Source organism: Polypterus senegalus, chromosome 8, assembly GCF_016835505.1.
Source record: "Polypterus senegalus isolate Bchr_013 chromosome 8, ASM1683550v1, whole genome shotgun sequence".
In the NCBI taxonomy this organism is placed as follows: Eukaryota; Metazoa; Chordata; class Cladistia; order Polypteriformes; family Polypteridae; genus Polypterus; species Polypterus senegalus.
In genome coordinates this window covers 6,891,313-6,912,425 of record NC_053161.1, presented here as the reverse complement: position 1 = coordinate 6,912,425, position 21,113 = coordinate 6,891,313, and the positions used below count along the sequence as shown (strand labels likewise).

The 21,113-nt window shown below is 38.7% G+C and overlaps 1 protein-coding gene and 1 long non-coding RNA gene across 8 annotated transcripts in view; one reads left to right on the top strand and one right to left on the bottom strand.

Annotated features, from left to right (window-relative positions):
• Positions 1–4,025: 4,025 nt before the first annotated feature.
• LOC120533727 lies at positions 4,026–6,596 on the bottom strand. The gene is made up of 3 exons (XR_005634609.1): positions 6,507–6,596; positions 6,175–6,366; positions 4,026–4,574 (listed from the first exon to the last, which is right to left on the bottom strand). It is a non-coding gene; the product is annotated as an uncharacterized LOC120533727 (long non-coding RNA).
• The window catches only part of LOC120533726 (IQ motif and SEC7 domain-containing protein 3-like), a 694,738-nt gene continuing 679,985 nt past the window's right edge, over positions 6,361–21,113 (top strand). For all 7 annotated transcript variants that reach the window (XM_039760650.1, XM_039760644.1, XM_039760648.1 and 4 more), the window contains exon 1: positions 6,361–6,926. In XM_039760650.1, the coding sequence (XP_039616584.1) occupies positions 6,451–6,926 (476 nt within the window). In that variant the 5' untranslated portion in view covers positions 6,361–6,450. The remainder of the gene's footprint in view (positions 6,927–21,113) is intronic.

Genomic DNA, 21,113 nt, shown 5'->3' with positions numbered 1-21,113 from the left:
ATGCTGAAGAGCGTCCCGAAGCGTGATTGTCACATCTGTGGAAGACAGCTTATCCGTTGCCGGGGCAACCGCAGGCTCTCAGCCAAAAAAGCAAATCCGAGCTGACCACAGTAGCACTATAAGCGCCTGTCATCGATGGCCGATGCAAGGAACATTATAAATGCAGGAAACAGAATTACTTGGCCACTAACCTGGCCATGACCCTGCCTGATTGCTGTGTCTGTGTATAGCAGAGTGGTACATCCCGCTACAATATATAACTGTGCTGTTCCTGTTTAAAGTTGGTTTTGCTAAAGTACTGAGACTTAGTCACTATATATATATATATATATATATTGTCACACACAAGTGCATGGGGAGCAATTTAAGGACCTGACACACACCGTGACAAGTCATGCCAAGGGACAACGGCAGCGTACTAACCTCTCTTTTCTTATTTCCTCAGAAAGTAATACTGCCCGGACGATCCGAAGTGCCGCAGCACTTCCGGGCTCCTTTCTTCTCCCTGGTCCCCGTTTGATGACATCAGCCACCCATCCAGCACCATGGTTTTCCCAGCATCCCACAGTTTAATTTCCGGTCCCCATAAATTGTCCGTCTACCTATCTTTCTGTGCCTTTGAGTTGTGGAAACTACTGACCTTGAATTTTTATGTTACAGTATACGGGGCTAAAAATCCCAAATCTTTATGAGCATTTCTGTCTTTTATTACAGTGGTGTAGTCGGCAGGATAAAGCCCGAAGATGTCAGAAGGGCAGGACTTGAACACAGTCCTTACTACTCTGGCGGACGAGCTCCAGGCAGTCAAGATCGACCAGGCCACTACCAAGACAGAGCTCGCCGAAACTAAGAGGCAGCTGGCGGCGGCAGAAGCGGTAAAGCCAGAGCCTGCACAGCCACTACCACCTCTGATTGTCCCTTTCACAGATGCAGGCGATCTTGAGTCATATGTGACCATCTTTGAGAGGATGGTGACTCGTAATCAGTGGCCACGGATGGAGTGGGCATCCATCTTGGCTCCGTACCTGAAGGGCCCTGTGCAGCGGGCCTATCACGATCTTCCCGAGTAGGAAGCCACCCAATATGACCTCCTAAGGGCTGAACTTTACAAACGCTACAGCGTGACCTCCGGGCAGCAGGTGAGGGTATGGCGGCAGTGGAAATACAACCCCCATCTCCCGGCTAGAGCTGAGGTGTTTGAGTTCTGGGGAAAGCTTGGGTGCTGGCTACGGCCAGATTTTAACCAGGCCCACCAGGTGGTCAAGCAGGTGGCCTGCAAGGGGTTGGTCCGGAGACACCACTTTAAAGACATGAACGGTCTTCTGGAGGTCTTGGAGTGACAGCTGGCGGTGAACCAACTTGGGGGGTCTGAGAAGCCTGCTCGCGGGATCCGACAGGGACGTGTCTCCACCCCTGAACCCACCCGCTGTGTTGCGGAGGCTCCGGCTAAACAGAGAGACCGAGTGCCCACCCCGCCCTGCTGTTTCAATTGGGGACATATCCTTCTCACCTGTCCCTTCAACGTAGAGCCGATGGACTGCAGCTATGCAAAGGGAGAGAGGTACTGTGCTCTGTCGAACCCTCTGGCAGTCACAAATACAGGAGTGGTGTTATTAAATGGGCACTCAGTTGTGGTATTGTTTGACTCCGGGAGCAACATTACCATTGTTGCTCGTCGTTATGTTCTACCATGACAGTGGCTCATTCAGCGAACGAGCATAACTTAGGGGAGACCTAATCATACAGGTCCACAAAGTGTTTTATAACCTGGGAGGGGAGTCCTAAACAATTGCTCACTGCTGTGCTGCCCAAGCCCCCCTATCTGGTTATATTGGGACAAGAATGGTGGGAAAGTAAATGCGGTAGAGCTGTCACCACTCCTATACCTAAGTTGGGTCTGATTATGGGGGGGTCAAGGGGCCCTCCCAGCTGCTCCCACGCCGTGCTCCTCGGCAACTAATGATGGCCCGGGGAGCTCTCTTTGGGGATGGACCTCGACCCGGAAGTACAACCAGACACCTGATCCACTTGCCGGCATAGATCATCAGTTTTGGTCTACGCCGGCATCATTTAAAAGAGAACAGTGGAATGATGATTCCCTGAAGTTTGCCCGGAAAGCCATTGTGTCCGCGGATGACATATAGTCGCTAGATTCCACACCACCGGGACCCTACTTTGTTTTGGATAATGAACTGTTGTACCAAGTTACGGGACACGAAGGTGAGGTACAGAAGTTGCTGTTAGTTCTGCGGACCTACCGGTGGGAGGTTTGTGAACTAGCGCATGCCCACCTCTTAGGCGTCCATCTCGGGGCCGAGAAAACATTGGAGAGAGTGAAGCTCCGATTTTATTGGCCCAGGATCAATGAGGAGGTCCGCCGTTTCTGTCAGTCTTGCCCAGTCCGTCAGTTACGTCAGATACCCAGGAGGGACCGTGCTCCTCTAGTCCCAATTCCCCTTATAGATGTTCCCTTTGAGCAGATCGGCGTCAATCTGGTAGGACCCCTAGAACCTTCGGTACAAGGTCATAAGTACATCTTGGTCATTGTAGATAACGCAACTCATTACCCAAAGGCGGTTCTCCTGCAAGCTGCTAATAAAAAGAATATCACACAGGAATTAGTAGGGCTTTTTTCCCCCGAGTTGGCATACCTAAAGAAGTCCTTACGGACCAAGGTACGCCCTTTACTTTGGATACGTTCAGGGAGGTGGCCAAATTACTCCATATTAAGCATCTCAAGATGTCCGTTTATCACCTGCAGACGGATGGACTGGTGGAAAGATTTAACCAGACACTTAAGCAGATGCTCCGCAAGGTAGTCAGCACATACGGTAAGAACTGGGACCAACTTTTACCCTAGTCCTTTTCACATAACGGGAGGTGCCACAAGCCTCCACAGGGTTTTCCCCTTTTGAATTTCTGTACGAACGCCAACCCTGGGGCATTTTGGACGTGCTAAAATAAGGATGGGAAGGGGAGGCACTTCCCTCCAATAATATCTTAGAATGTACTACACAGTTATGTGATAGATTAGATAAAATTTGGCCTCGCTTAAAGAACACATGTCTCGAGCTCAAGCAGCGCAGGCCTGGAATTACAATCAAAACTCCTCCTTGCGCGAATTTCAGCCGGGAGATCGTGTACTGGTGCTTGTGCTCATCTCTCACTCGAAATTGCTGGCGTAAACCGTTGACCGAGTGAGAGGGTATATCATATTAACTTACTGAAGCTGTGGAAAGTTAGGGACGAATGCCCTCTTTCCGGCCCCACCCTCTCCCTTTTCTCCGAAAAACACACAGCTAACCTTGGCCTGTCATTTCAAAGTTTCAATGAGATTATAGCTAAGAGATGCAATGTCCTGTTTTTAGTATAAAGGCAGGTCTGGGATTAGTATATCTGTGTTTCTGTGCCTTGGTAGTCAGCTATTCAGTCAGCTGATGTTTGTCCAGAATTAGGAAAGTACTCATAAGCACATAAGTTTGCAAAGAGACATTCAACAACATTTATTTCTAAGGCACAATATAACATACTATATTTTTATGCACATAATATAGCTCAAAGTGTTTTATAAGATGTCAAAAAGAAGTTACAAGAAAAGAAAAACAAATAGGATTAGGTAAGAATATTAATGAATAAGTAACAAAGGAAATAAAATGCATCCACACGATCTCATAAAACTTAAGACAAACTGTATAATTAGTAGAACGGAATTGTCCTAATATACAATATAAGTAACGGCGCACTGCACGATAACGTGCAAGGAATACACTTGACTTGAACATTCCTAGTTTTCATACTGTTTCTGTGTACATTTACCATTCGTTTGCTCAGAAGTTGATGCGCTTGCTGCTTCCTGAGCAGCTCTTCTTTTCTCCACCATAGTGGCCTGCTTCTTCTCTTCTTCCATCTGCATCTTTTCACGTTAAAACTGATTAAGTCAGTGTTTGTGCTGCAATTACTTAGTATGTTTTCTTTAATTTTTCACTTAAATCTTCAATCTGCCTCAACAATGGCTTAAGATATGAAGATGTAGGGGAAGTGACGGTGAAGGTGGTAGGGAATGAGAACGGTGCCCGTATGCATGTGCCGCACAGTTGCCCTGCTGTGTGCTGCCTAGAGTTGATTCTACAATAAAATAAAAAGAGGAATAACCTTGGAGTTAAATTATCACCCCGACAGCGGACAGTAGTGATCACGTAGTATATGAGTACCAAATTTCAGGTCAATAGTTCAAACGGTTTGCGAACTACAGGTGATTTAAAATCATGTAGAGACAAATGAACAGCCACGGTAGCATATTATATATAAAGATCATAATTTAAGTCTCTAAAGATAAGTCTGGTGATAAGGTTAGATGGCCAGGAGAACAGAAAAATCAATAAAAAAAAAACCTGCAGGGGTTTCCAAGGCCGAAAGTCCACACAGCTCCCACTGGGCATTCTATCTAACATAAATGTGCTTACATTACATTTCCATGCTTCATGTGAGAGGATTTGATGCAGTCGGTCTTCTGGACAGCTGGGGTACCCATCTTTATTCCAGCATCACTGGTCGCTCCACAGTGCTTCGGTCAACTGGTAAAACGCCACCACAGAACAAATGGAAAAGAAAGCAGAGAAAAAAATACAGAATTGTTCAGCTAAAACTTTTTGTTAACATGAAATATTTGAAAAGCTAAAAATGCATACTGTACTGTGTATAATGGTATTGATAATAATATTTCACAGAATCCTTACTGTTTATCTTTTTATTTTTCTGTTGAAGATGCGTTTTTTCTTTAACATAATTTGTCTATCACTTGAATGTTGATGATGCTATACAATTTTAAACCAGTGTTAAATTGATCCCGGAAAGTCACTGACAGCATTTGCTGTTTTTTTAATCATCCAAAAGTGGTAAGTTTAAGGAACTTTGAGGTTCAGGACAAAAAAATCTAATCAGCTACAGTATATTATCTATTAAAGCATAAAAATCCCTTATTCACGTAATGCATACTTGTCCTCTGTATTCCCAATTCAAACCCAATGCTCATTAAGTCAGATGTTTACAACCTATAATCAGCAAATTTCATTTCTACATGAAGGCATCTTCAAAAAAAAAAAAACCTACCTTGTATATTTTAAGTATCCTTCAATCCATTTATTTCAGGCTATACAACTACCTGAAAACACCACTACTGCACACTGATCATTGTTAAGTCAATAAATCACATCTGAATTTAATAAAATAAATTCTGGTCAGCACCATTGTAGAATATTCCATATATGTATCCATCAGACTTTATAATTTGCTTAAACATTTCAAGATTGCAGGGCTCAGAGCCTGTGGAAGCAGTAATGCCTGCAATGTGAACACCAGTCCCAGCCAAGGTGCCAGCCTATCATAGAACACATTTACACACACATGCAGGGCCAATTTAGAGCCATCAGATAACCTAGCATATATGTCTTTGGATCACAAAACACTTAACTATACTATAGTAGTACATTATATTCATTTTAATTTCATATCAATGATCTGTTGTATTGTTAGTGTACTCTATAATGGTCTGCCGATGTTAGTTTCTTGCTTTCAATACAATTGTTCGATCCTGGACTGAAATAAGCAAGCTAAGAAGAATAAGGAATGAATGTGTATACTGTCAAGTGTGTGCTGCAGCGTAGTTGGTGCCCCATCCATGGTTACTTTCTGCTTCCTTCCAGGTACCACTGAGGCAGGTTGTCTTCGCGTAATGGAACAAATGCGTGAATGATTTTGTATGAGAAACAATTGCAATATGTGTGAAATACTCTGTAACCAAAATATCTAATATTAATGTCGCTGGGAGAACTTCACAAAAAAGCTGTCAGAATGCAAAATCTCTTTTCGGCGTGTTAAAATATGTTTAGGAAATCCATTTTATCCTAATGGTTACTTGCATATGCAATTTTTACCGTGTACTTTCAATAGCTTCGTTTCCCACTATATTGTAAAAGCCCACTGCACTGTGGTTGGAGTGTGACAGAAATGATTGCGTCTATGAGGGGGCTGAAAGTAAAACTGTAGCTCACAAACCCCATCATTACCCAGGCCCCCCGCGCACAGCAGTGTGCCCACCTACTGCACCTATACACTAGACCGATTTTCTAATCAGTTAAGAAAGCGTTGCCCATCTTCTTCTGGCTAAAAAAATACCCTCTTGGCTGGACGTGTTGACATCACATTGAGCTCGATACCCGGACCCCTCCTCCACCGCTCGCTTCTCCCAATCCGCGGCGGCAGCATCATCAGTGCTGTCCTCTTCACAGCTTCAACAGTCGGGAACAGAGCCATCCAGCTCGCTTGCAGTGAGCGTGCGGCAGGAGAGAAGAAGAGAGGAGCATCCATCTGCAATTACAAGTCAAGTCATATCAACAGCGAGATCAGCGACGAGAGCCTGGCTTGTGTAGGCACTTCGCCTCACTGACAGGCATGGAGAGCCTGCTGGACAACCCCATGAAAGCTGTCCTGTATCTCAAGGAGCTTACCACCATCGTGCAGAACCAGCAGAGTCTGATCCAAACACAGCGGCAGCGGATAGACGAGCTTGAGCGGAGGGTGGAGGAGCTGATCGGCGAGAACCGGCAACTGAAAGAGCAGCATCAGCCTCACCACTACCATCACCACCACCACCACCCGGCGCCGCGCAGTGCCAGCCCTCAGTCCGCAGCGCTCCCACATCAGCACCCGGGCAACAGCAAAGCCGGGACACATCCGGGACAGCAGCCACAGCAGCCCAGGCAGCACCCGTCGCAGTCCCAGCAGCATCTACAACTGGTGCCCGCGACCTCGCCGTCCCCGCAGTCTAGCCCTACTAGCCCGGACTCTGCTGAGGACTGCTGCAAGTCGCTGGTCCTGCAGAAGCCCGCCACCATCTGCCGCTCCGTGGTGCTAGGGAGAAAGCCAGAGTGAGTCTACCTGTCACGCGTTCGTCGAGTTTGCTGCCGATGCTGCGCGGCGCTTGTCCTTATGTCTGTCCCGTTAAGTGTTTCAAGCGCGCTGCAGCTAATGTGCTCATGCTTTATAATCACGCACATTGGCGTAGAGAGGTAGTGGGGACCGACGAAACACACGACGAATTCGACTTCCCATTGCTATCTGCCTTATTTTAATGCCAGCATTTACTTGGAAAAGGAAAATTGCGTGTGGTCGAAAGCGCAACATTTCACGAGACCACCTCTGTATTTTTTTCTAAAACACGCAGTTTTTACATGAAAAAGCAAAACCTTCTCCATGGTTGTCTCTGATTATGTAGTCATCACTATGCATTTCTTCATCCTAAAGCGCTGTAATCAATGTAACCTAGAATGGTTCAAAAGTGTTGGCACACAATTTTTAGAATAGACATCTTTCTCACTCTTAGGTACAGCGCTGTTTTCTCAGGGGTTAAGCTCTCTTTGGTGATCTCAGCCTTATTATTATAATGGTTATTAGCAACAACGCAGATTCGTTCATGGCAGGTTAACTCGTTCTTTGACGACATTTTTTGTTGGTTGCATAATACCTAAAACAATGCTGTTATTACCTAAAAAGATTCAACCGATTTTCTGCGATCCAACTATTACAGCACTCCGTTATTCCTTTGTGCAGTCTCTCTTTTTAAATTAATGCACACTTTTAAGTTTTTTGTAATAGTATTTACCTTTTATTCTTTCTAACCTCAAACTGTTGAAAGTATTGTGTTTTATTACTTAAAACACACAGCATTCTGAAATATTAAATATATTTTAGAATATAATTGGATTGTTTTAGTTTCCATTTTATTCACATTCCATCCAAACATTTTCAGAAGTGCCAAAGTCAGCCTTTGGTCTTGTGGGATCTGCGCCTACCCTGCTAGCATTAGGTGCAAAGTGAGAACCAGCCTTGCCATGGCAATTCAGACAGCCATATCAGTTATATCACTTTGCTGGGACAAACTATGGTGTATTCTTAATTGCATGTCATAGGGGGAAGCCAGTTCTTGGGTAACATCAATGTGGGGTGTACATACCCTCTGTCCATTTCTATGGCTATTCCATGAGGATATCTGTCTTCTCTCACATCTAAAGGTATGTAATGTAGATTGATTGGCCAAATGAAATTGGCCTGCACCATGTGTAAGTGTATCCCGTCATCTTAACCAGGATTAGATCCTTCCTTGAACTTGTTGCTTTCTTGATATTGTTTAACGTCCCTCAACTTTGAGAAGAAAAAGGGCGCTGCAGAACATGGATAGCTGGATGCTTATTTTTATAGAGCTTTAATGCATTTAAGAGTAAAAGAATTGGCTTGTAGGTTAAATAATTGTGCTCTATTCTTTTAAAGCTTTCTGAATGGTAATTGCTAAATTAGAACATTTTATGGAGTATTATAGTTATTATTTTCATAATAATAATTATGACTTTTTTGAAGAAATTATACAATCTATTTAAAGGATGAATCATTATGTCATGCAAACAGTACTATTACAATAATTTATTTCATAAATAAGAAAAATGGAAAGTTCCTTCATTTCTTCATGTGGTATACTCTTTTACTCATTCCTTAATAAAGAAAGTATGCTTATTATTTCTCTAGCAATTTTTCTAAATGTTCTGAAGAAAGTGCTGTTGTACAGTATGTGGGATCATTCTGTTTAAATAAACAGTTTTGCTGCCGTATTTGGACAATTAGATATCTCATTAGAAATTTATCTAGATTTCTACTTTAACTAGTACACACTCATTTAAAGTAATTGATTCTATAACATGTAACATTAGAAGACGTTCATTAAACCTGATGAAAAAAGTTTTTTTCTTCTACCATATTTTGTGGCAAGTTTGCTTTTAGGAATCAGGTTTTCGCAAATATCATAGAAAAGCAATGACAAATGTAACATGAGATGATCTATCTGTTAGTTGTTCCATGAAAAATGTTCAAAAATATGAATCTTACAATCCATTCCCATACAGTATAAGGTGAACATTATTCTTGAGAAACTGAAATACTGCAGAAGGACAATTTAATCACAAAGAGGTTAGTATTGCCTGTGCTACCTATAGAACTGGATCCGAGTTCTGCTCTTGGCCTTACCTCTGTCTGTGCAGGGTTAACATTTTCTCCCCATGATTTAAAGGGTTTTCTCCTGGTACTCCAGTTTTTTGTCACGTCCAAGAATCGTGCATGTTCATTTAGATAAGGTCTGTGTTTTTTCATGGTGTAAATTAGTAAGAGTATGTATTTTAAGAGTGGTGGAGGATTAGTTCCTGCATTGTGTCCTCTGCTGCTGGGATATTCTGTGACTCCCCATGACCTTGTGGCAGAAATGACATTATTTTAATCTGTACTGCAAAGGAGCAATAAAAAGGATAATTTCATCCAAGAACCTCTTTCCTAATTTACTTATTTATTTCATTATCACAGGTGTCATGCAATACGCATATTATGTATAAGAAGAAATTTTGCTTGTGAGGACTGTTTGATGTAAATATTGATTGAAAAATGTACTCCAGTTTTTGTTCTGCATGTAAATATCAATCAAAATACAAGCAACAGCAGCAGCATCTTGTACTTTGATAGAGTGAAGCTTTTTCTGTTAACTTTGTAATGTGCACAGATTTGCATAGTAAACTGTTAAAGTCCTGTAAGGAAAGAAATTTACCAAGTGTACTCTATTCCTGTGGCTGGTAAATTAATTTTGTTGATAAAGGTGATACAATAATTAACATCAGTAGATGTCACCGTTAAACACATTTAGTGGAAGTGATGGCTTGTTGCATGCATACTTATTTATGTGACCTTTTTCCCTTATTATGTTGCTTTGTTTAACTTTTTTTCTCTGTGTCTTTACCTATACCTATCTGTCTGAATCTATCTGTTTGCAGTGCTCATGTTTGTCGTTTTGTTCTGTTTATTTCTCTTCATCTGTCTCATTTCATTATGGTTGTCAGTTGCTTTACTTGTCTCCCTGTCCATATTCTGTTTGATAAGTGTGGCTAGTGACTTTTATGTACAATATTATTATGTTTCTATTAGTTTTATTCATTTTATCTATATTTTTACAACTCTTTGCTTTAACCAATGAAGCTAGTGCTTAGACTTTGTGTTGTACTGAGATTCACTATCTTTAACTCATTTCTGGGATGCTCTGTATCAAAAGATAAGGCAGCGTGCTCACTGCTAAATACAGTATTAGGTTTAGGTTTCAAAAATGGATTTGACAAATATATTTAAAAAAAAAAAAGATTCCTAAAAATATTACAGCATATCACCTTAATTGACCTGGACTAATGAGAGGACAAAGCAAAGCTCCTTGAGCTTGCACACCGGGCTTTCAACAGATTAATAATAACATTTAATTATTTCATATTTTTTGGTGGAGATATTTATTTTCTTATTTTTTACAGCTGTATATGCTCAATTTGTGTTTCTTTGATTGCGGTTAAAGACAGATTTATATTTAGTACTTTTTGTCTTTGGAATCACCAAAGCTTCAGTGAAGGTATTAGACAAACTGTAATGCTGCTCTTTTTAATCATTTAAAAAAGACAATAATTTCCCATCATGTAACACTGTTACCAAATTCTGATGTTTACAATGATGGTTGCATAGGATGATTGCTGTAGTGTTACACCCAAGTTATGCTTTCAAGTATCTTATGTAGTAATATGTTGGGCCAGTAGCTTGAGAACAAAGACTTTCTCTCATCTGGGCACTAGCCCGTGCTATTTAGGGTAGCAATAGCTAAGTAAAGTATATTTATATAAGCTGTTGGCTAATATGAGTGATGTTTCACACCCTCTGTATAGCTTTTATCATGGCTTTTCAGCAACTGCTATTAGAAGTCTTTGTAGTAGCTGCTATAGAACTTTAGTTATTTAATATATTAATTTTCAATGGATATCTATCTATCTATCTATCTATCTATCTATCTATCTATCTATCTATCTATCTATCTATCTATCTATCTATCTATCTATCTATCTATCTATCTAGGCAAATTATACATTTATTAAAAAGTTCTGTTAAAATGATCAAAGGTAGTGAGCAGAGACAGTGATATCAACAAACCCAACCACCTATACACCATATTTTATTATCCAGTAGTTATACTGACTGTGGTAAATATACAATATACAATTTTTTCAATGTTGAAATCATGTATTTTTCCATACTTAAAGAAAAACATGTAATAATGAATTTTTTAGAACTGCGGTAGGGCATAATATAGTCAGGTGTTGCTATGCTCATGTTAAGTGAGTTTATTCAGTCCTGTCTTATTGTGTGAGAAAGTAAACCCTTGCTTGTATTTTGCATTTTGAAATGACCCCATTTCTCTGTAGTTTCAAACTGTCGAAAAGAGCAACAACATTCATTTTTTAATTTTTTAAATATTTTCCTTAGTTTTCTTGGGGTTTTTGCCAGTGTCTTTATTAATATAGTATGGGAGTGTTCATGACCTTCTTATGGACATAACCTTTCACATCTTAAAGAATTATAATACATGTTAAGATAATTTACACTTCTGAAATGGGGTATTAAAAGATCAGCCACACAATTAAAACCACCTCTCTAATAACATATAGATGCCCCTCATACCACCAAAGCAGTTCTGACCTGTCAAGGCATGGACTCCACAAGACCTCTGAAGGTGTCCTGTGGTATCTGGCTCCAAGATGATAGCAGCAGATCCTTAAAGTTCAGTAAGTTGAGCTGTCCTCCATGCGTTGGATTTGTCTTCCAGCACATTCCTCAAATTCAAAATCAGATTGAGATTTGGGGAATTCAGAGGCCAAGTCAACAACTTGAACTCCTTCTCATGTTCCTCAAATCATTCCTGAACATATTTTTGAAGTGTGGCAAGGCTTATTATTCTGTTTTAAGGAATACATTTCCCATGAAATTAAATACGAGGTCTGCAACAATCTTTATGTAGGTGATACGTGTCATCCAAATGAATGTCAAGGGTTCCCCAGCAGAATATTGCTGAGAGCATCACACTGCTTCCAATGGCTTGCCTTATTTCCATAAAACATTCTGCTGCCATCTGTTCCCCAGGTAAATAATGCACATAGACACTGCTGTCTTTGTGATCTAAAAGAAAACATGATTCCTTAAACCTCACATGCCCATTGTAAGGGTAATGGTCAGAGGTCAACACAGACACTCTAACCAGTCTGGGGCTGCGCAGCTCCAAATACGACAAGCTGCAATGCAATGTCTGTTATGACACCTTTCTTTAATGGCCACCATTACATTTTTAATCAATTTGTACTACAGTGGTTCTTCTGTTGGACCAATCTGGCTTATGTGCCCATAACCCTGTCATCTGTTCACGGGTTGCCCTTCCATGGACCACTGCATACTGGGAACACTTCATAAGACCTCGGAGTATTTATATCACTGTATCTGAGTGGAGAATCACAGCTCTAAAGCAGCTGATCAAAAAGAAAATTATCGGTATACAGCATCCAGCAAACGCTGCCTCAGCCATTATGTCTATTGAACTTCTCTCATATGGCAAACGCTTCAGAGCCTTTCCTCGCGATTCAGAAACAGTTTCATCCCAAGAACTATGAACGCACTCAATCAGTCCACCAAGTGCTCCTTGTAGAACGCTTTGTACTTATAAGTACAATTACCTCACTGTAAACTTGTAATACAGTTATAATATTGCACAACCTGAGCCACTTTAAAAGCACGTATTTACATACAGTATGATGACGATATTTTTAGAATGAAATGCAGCAAAATAAAACTTTAATTTAATTTAAATAATCTATATTGTTAATAGATAAACATTTGAGGACACGGTTTTGCAGCACTAGCAAGGAGCTGGCGCTCAGTTCACGGATTGTTCCTGCCTCGTGCTGTATTCTTGCTGGGACTGGTGCGACACTGGATGGATAGAATAATTAAACATATACTACAAAGATATTTCAATGTTCCTTAAAAGTTTTGAAGAATCAGCGTTCTAAGCTTACAGATGGCTTATTACAGAGCTGATTGTGTGGCGATTGGGTATTTGGAAAAAGAAAAGTAAGGACAGGAATTGGGGGTTAGTATGTTTGAAAAAGACAGTACTGCTGCAATAAATTATTTCATCGAAGGTAGCACATGGCGCAGCAAGCATCTTGCGTGAGGCATGAACAATCACTGCGCCACAGTGTTCCCATGTTTAATAACATGCTTTAACTCCTATCATCATGAAAATGATATCAAGTATACATCTCAGTATTTTAATTATTCAGAGAGCTGTAATATCATGAATGTAATGGATTTTGTGTCCTGTCGGAGGAAGAGAAAGCCGGTTTAAAAAGCATGTAGTGATTCACACACATAGAGCACATAAAAGATCAAATACAAAACAAAGCATTTAACGTGCTACTTTAGTTATGATGGGATTTGAAAAACTAGTAAATTAAACGATTTTAAGATAAGTTTATGATGTTGTACTTTAATGATAAAATAAACTGCAGGATTAAAGTGGAAATTTAGAGATTGAAGTTGATATTTCATGCTTTTTTCCCCACTGTGTGCCTATTTTTTTTTCTCTGTACCCTAATAAGCTTTCATATGACACTCAGATGGTGGGCTACAACTCGCCTCATCATGGCGACTTTGATATCTGACAACTTCTTTTTTATTTCAGGCATTGTGCGACTTTGTCAACTTGAGTTTTGAGTTTCTCTGACACTCTATGTCACTCGATCAACTTCCTTGCTTCCACTTGGTCTTTGCTGAAACTCTTCTATTTCTCCTCATGCTTTTGCCATTGCCTTTTCACAGAATTCTGAGCTGAAGAGCTATTTATTTTGATTTGCATATTCAAAGAGGCATAATTCTGGGAGAAGACGTGCGTTACTTTTCACGCTGACCGGGATTTATGTAGCGGAAGAAAGTGGAAGTTGGCGTTCGCACAGATTTATGCATCTGGATTTTTTTGTGCGTAAGCACATTTCCACTTTTGTCCATACGCCATGTTAAAGTGTGAATTCTACGCACGGTGTTATGCATGAGGCCCCTGGAGGTTTTCATTCTAACCCTTTTCTTAGTTGGTGACCAGTTTTTGCTAATAATTAACCAGATTTCCTTTCATTTAAATTGACTTGTTTTTTAAAGATTTCTTTCTGTGAATTTCTTCATCATTCCTCTGAATTGCTTAATTTCTTTCCTTAAATGGCACCCAAACAGGAATGAAATGTGCAGTGAGTGAGCCAACAGAAGACAAAACTGAAAAGTCAGGACCTCAAACTCTAACCAATTTCATCCTAACCAGTTGCTTATGTGCCGATTATTGTTGTTAATTAAACATTGATTTTCTCTTTTCTAAGAGCACTGATAAAATGTTTTGGGGATCTGAGCAGATCAACATTCCTGAAACCTTCATCTTTCTTTATTTTTAGATATTATATGATGGACACAGTTTATTGTTAAGTTAATTTGCAGCAGCAACAGGTCATTAACTAAGAAAAAGGTTCGAATGAAAACTTGCAGCTACTGTGGCTCCTCCAGGACTGGAGTTGGAGACCCCTGCTATAGGTTGTGCATGAGACTCTTATATTTTTTATATTCAAACTAGCAACTGGAAGCCTGAATTGGGCCACAAATTCTAAATTCTAAATTGATCTATTTGTATGGAATGATTACAATAAAATTAATACAATAAAAAAAAATTCTACGTTTGAGAAATCCATACTTTCTCTGCAAAGAATTATTTGTTTTTTTAAGTCCTTGAAATACTTTTGTTATCATGGCACTGATTTGTGCTTAAAATAGACCTTTTCGGCCGAATGAAGAGCTTCCTGTTTAAATGGGGCTGCAAGACGTGAACTCAGCTCTTATGATTTTTTCCGGCAAAGAAATTTTCAAAACAAACCGTATTTTATGACTCTAATTAGAGTCGGAGTGATAATTATGTTGGCATGGTCATTTTAGATCTGAGATCAGCTAAAATGTAAACAATGACCGTTGTTAATACCACGCCGTCATTACTCAGTTTGCCAATAGATGTCAGAAGGACGGATGCCAAAACCGAACTGCCCAAAGATAGATTTTGACGTAGCAAGCAAATGGCGATACGTTCTAAATTACTTACGGTTCCAGAGCTGTTTAAGTCAGTCGACGATGTTAGTCCTGGAAAGTACACCCCACCAAACCAACGTTCCAAAAACCAACCGAACTTACTGTTATCTGCTTGAACCAACACTGACTTACTATACTTGGCCGTCCAGCGGCATCACTGAAGCATTTGAACATTCTTATCCAATCGTGCAATACTGCGTCCGCGTTTGCCACGTTATGTTCTAACTACAGAGGCAGAGTCCCATTGCATGGTTCTAATTTGTATTGAGTCAAGGTACTGACACGAACACCATACATACAGGGTATTGACGCGAACACCATACATACGGTGTATGGACGAGAACACCATACATACGGATAGTATCAAATTATATATAAGGAGTGCACCTAAAAACAAACTTTTTTGTCTTTGATTTTAGATAATCTATACCTGTGTTTCTTTTATTTTCTGACTTTGATGTTCTTAGTGTACTGATGCTGAGTGTAATGTACTGTACTTTTACTAAATCTTAATATCAAATTACTTCTATGTGCATGCAATACATTTTTTACTTTTGTTGATTCTCCATATTTACAGTTAAAGTGAACCAGGAACAAACCCTGGATACAATACTAGTCCAACACACTGCACTTTCACACATACACCAATCTTGCAGAAACACCTTTTTTTTAGGAAGAAAGCTGAATTTTATGGAAGAAATCAAAGTAACATGGAGCAAGCACAGAAACTGGCCTGAAATCTGTTTTGAGATGACAACAATACCTACTATTATACTAAAACCATTTTCTAAAAAAAAAGAGTCTATGTAAAAGGAAGGCTTCTTAAAATGACGTTGTTTTTAACCCTGTTATTTTTAATGATAATTGGCTTGAATAGCAATAAAGCAACAATGCCAACTTTAAAACCCAGATAAAAAGTACTGCAAAGTGGACTTAAAAGTTCTATTTTAATGTTTAGAACTAGTTTCCTTATTTGATTTTCTTGTTGTTGTTTCATATCATAACTGATATGTAAGGACTAGATACACATTTTATTTCTTATTTTTGTATTGTTTGTAACAATGGACATATCTATACAATTCTTGGATCAAATAATACTCTTTGTGAAAAACTGCCATAATATGATATTCTGATGCATACATGCTTTGTGCAAGACAGAGGTTTTTCTATGACAACTTCTGTTTGACGTTCATTAAATTAATATTTTGCATGGTGTTATTTCTCACTTACTTAGACTGTCATCTCCTTCTTCACTGCAATAAAAAAATAATGTAATTTAATTTTCTAAATGAGAAAAAAGCAGATACATTTATTGTACCATATTCCAACCCGTTGAATCCAAACACAGGGGTCTGCTGGAGCCAATCCTAGCCAACACAGGAACCAATCCCAGGCAGGGTACCAACCCACCGCAGGGCACACTAGGGACAATTTAGAATCGCGAATCCACCTAACTGCATATCTTTGGACTGTGGGAGGAAACCGGAGTAAATCCACACAGACACGGGGAGAACATGCAAACTCCAAGTAGGGAGGACCCGGGAAGCGAACCTGGGTCTCCTAACTGCGAGGCAGCAGCGCTACCACTGCGCCACCCTGTACCTTAGTTAGCATTTCTCATAATGATGAGTTGGACTTCATTATACTTTCTTGTCACATTTGAAAATGCATTTTATATTTCAGTGGTGCCAAGCAGATGATAATGATAAAATTCAGGAGTAAGGCTACTTTGCTAACTTGACTGCTTGGTCAGCATTGGGTACAAATTTGAACCTTATTTCATGGGATGTCAACAGTGCTTTGATTATTGCTTTGAAGTACATCATTATCGCCTTTGCTGGAAACTGATGAGATAACAACAGTTTAGCAGCAAGTGATAACAGCTTTTGTTTCAGGCAAGCATGACTCTGACAAACAGAAACAGAAAGCCTGTTAAATCACTGCTGCAAAGATTTTGGGTCATTGATCTAGAAAACTGCTTGTTTCCTCTTTCATTCTTTTTTTTTTAGATTTTCTCCAACAACTGAGTCTTTAGACAAACAGAAAATTGCTTATCTCTTCAATCATCCACCCTTGCTATCCCTGTGCATTTAGAGTATGAGTACAGCAGTGCTTTGACTGTTTTAATCAATTTTTATAAACCGCCATATGCAGCAGACTGCAGACAATAAGCCCTGATTATTGGAGGCAGATGTGGATTTCCCTCTAATGACAGTGGGGTATTGGCACTGAAAATATCTTATAATTGGCAGTTCTTCTAGGAAACTGTGAAGCCGAGCTACTGATAGGCACAACATGGAAAAGACTTGAAGGGTGAACATAGTTACAGGAACTTGGCCAAGCATGCATTCTGATTTAGTAGTCATGTATTTATTAATCATATATTTGTTAATGAAAGTTGTGCTGCACTTTAAATAAGCATCTTGTAAGAATCTTTTGCCTTGATCAAGAAATTCCCTTCACAGCAAACATGCCAAATTCGCCACATCCTTATTTGCTGATTTAGATATCAAGCAGAAGCCAATATCTTAGTATCTTCATCTGCTTTAGAAAGGATTTGTAGACTTTAGGCTATTCTGCTTAGGCAAAGACACACACTTCTGTGTTTCATGCTGTGGCTTTAATATATCAGTAATGGTTTTCTGGGTACAAGGAGACCAAGAGAAAGTTACTGCCTCAATAACCCTGTTGTACTAATCATTGCAGTGGTGGAAGAGCTGACTGTCTTGCAAGTCATATGTGTCAACCACCCACTGAGACTTCCTTATACCACTCTAAGGGTTTCAAGAAAGCAAATTGGATTTCTTTTATTTTGATTGTAAATCCTTTTTCTTTGCATTACAACTGGTTATTTCCAGAGTGAGCTGCAATGAGAGGTGAGGCAGTGAGCAAAGACAGCGTTGCAGTAACGACAGCCACAAGGGCAGCATCTGATAAAGAGGTGTTTTGCTGGTTTCAAGCCAATTTGTAAGAAATAAAGAAGTCTCACTGTGCTCTAACTGCCATCAGCCAAAGAAATTCTGTTATGCACTCCATACTGTAAAGCTAAAACATTTATTACTAAAACAGATAAAATGTTGCCTTGTTTGGATAATCAATGAAAATGAAAGCATAACAATGTTCACCATAAAATAACAATTACTAATTCACTTAATTGCTAATCAAAATCTATTTTACACCTGTCTGGTGCAAAATTCAGCAGGTAGGAAGTTCGTAATTACCTATAATTAGTGGAGGGGGGTAAAATCCTGCTTAAAGGGAAAGAAGTACTTGATCTCAAAGGGAAAATGGAGAATAAAAGGAAATTAATGGTTCCCGGAACCGTGTACTGTTGTGCTATATGTCTGGAAGATGAGTAGCATTTACCTAGCATGATTGAAAAAGTAGTGGTGTAGGTCTATTATCTCTATAAAAATTGTAGTGATGTAATGCTGGGAATTCTTATCAACAATTCAGACACACACTATTCTAGAAACTGTCTTAGAAAGGGTTTTCTGTTCCTTGAAAATAAGGCAGCAAATGCAATAAATAAGCTTGAGACAAACTAGGCCTAGGTTAAAAACCCACAAATGACTATTTGTGTGGCAAGATAAAACAATTACCTCTCCTTTGTTGTATTTTTACACAGTGTTTCTTTTTGATGCTTTTTTGAACGTTTTTGAAATGTTGCTCCCCATTAAAGGTGTGCTATGGCATAAGAACTCCTTGACTTAAAACTTTGCCTTATTGGTTCTTGCTGAAAAAGGAAAATGTGTAATCATTCAAAAAATCAGTGGAGTCTATTGTTTGAAGAATTACTTACAGTCATTCAGCACGGCAGCTTCAGTAGTTGACTAATTTTGATATGGAAATGGTTTATTTGGTAGGACATTCATTTATTGGCTACACTCATCTTGCTTTTTGAGTGCCCAAGGCATAACTAAAATTAGGGCTATCTAATTCCATTTGTAAGCAGCAGTGGTTGCCAATTTTTTATTTAAAGTTAACTATTTGTTGTGGTCACTTGTGGTTTATTCTTACTCTAAGTTCTTGTTTTCCGTATTCCAAGCTAGATCTGTGAATTAAGAAGAATTTAGGTATGAAAATTAGTAAAACTCATTATTAATGTTTGCACAGTTTTGTCCTCATATTTATATTTAACTCTCACATTTGATTTAAAGATCAACCCTTGGCCAAAAATGACATGATATTTCATCTCTCAACTATTTCTTACATTGAAATAACATATTAGCTTGCTTGAATCTGAAAACAATTTGGTAATAAACAAACTAGCAAATAAATAAAAATTTAGGTAACAAATATTATGTACATTTGCTAATATTGTTTGATCTCTGAATAAATCTATATGGATTAGTTATTGTTTTATGGTAAACCAGTGAATATAGACCTTTCATAATTATGCATCAGAAAGAATGTGGCAGAAAGAAAATAATAAATACTAATATTAATAAAGACATTCACTTGTAGCTAATAGTAGATGTTTTAAAATGAACAGAATAAAGAAAGGCCACAAATCTAAAAAAAAACAGTTGTGTTGACTAATTTATAAGACTTCAATTTTTAGTATCAACTGTGAAGCAGCCTCTCAGACAGAGCATAGTAAAGTTGGATTAAGGATCCACAAACAGTAGCCCTTAGTGTTTGATGAGTAGCAAGACACTGCCAGCATAGAATTCCTTTTCAATAATGTTCCTTTATGAAGCAACTGAGGCTGTGCAACCAATATGTGGGCAGTCTGCTTTGAATCAAGTTTAAACATTTTTCCACTTAAGCGGCATGTGTGTTAATAGTAGTTACCCACTTTTTAATTTTGTCTGAATACTGTGCAGTGTGTCAAAAAACAAGCTGGAGCTCTCTAAAGGTATTTATACATATTAATTGTAATTGAGCCTAAAGTGGCAATTTCTACTAATAAAACAGATTTCTGGTATGTAATTATATAGACAACATATAAAGTACTTTCTACTATCTATAGTTCTTTATCCAGGTCTGTTTAATTCGTGCAGAGAAGCTTCTATTTTGTCACAAAGATTTCTATTGAACATTTTAGCTCTGAAATATAACTGTGTGATTATCTGCTGTATGAAAAGTTACTGTTGGATATTGTGAAAATACACAGATATTTGACAGTATTTTTTAAGAGCTGCTCAGCATTTGCTAATCAACTGCTGGTGTGAAAAGACCATTGGGATTATACTGTATATAGAAAGCACAGTGTTAAGATCACTGAATAAGATAACATTGCAGGTAATCAGGGTTTGGAGTCAGAGAGATTGACATATCACCAAATACCACTGTTTTACGGTACATTAACTAAGAATACTGCTTTAATCAGATATACAATGTTGTAAACCATATGAATAAACATACCACATAATTTACTAACAACATAATGCGTGTAAGTAATCTCAATCAATCATTATGTTAAGCACATCATTTAAGACAGAGCTTCATTTACTATACCCTTTGGTGCTGTGGAAGTGAAATGCATCAAAAAATTATTACAGCTCACTTTCTAATGAGCATTATGCATTATACATTTATATGACTTTTTAACAGAATCAGGAATTAGCTTTTTTAGTTTATTCATATTCAGTAAAGGGATATAAGGTAGTGTGTATAATGACATCCTTTATAGTGATTTTATATTGTTTGATTGCAGTCTGAATCTGTATCTTCAGAAAGATTTGCTGATATGTGTGAATCCATATAATACTGCAACTCAAAAATCACACATAAGGCAGAAGCTGAATTATTTTTTTCCCTATGTGCCTTGCTATGTCTGTTCTAAGTGCAATAATACATTCAATGATACACAGTATATAATTACACTATTTTTACTTTCGTCTCTGTATTGCAACCTATGTTATACTTTATGTGTCAACTGTTTGCTTGGTCTGAACTGTACAACTGCCATTTTGTTAGTGGAAATTTAAGATTGGTGAGAAGTTGTACTTGTATAATATCTAATGGCATTACCCAGTGAGTTTACAGTTTAATTGTAGAAAAAAAAACAGCATTTATAATCTTGATTAAAGCAGTACTTAAAA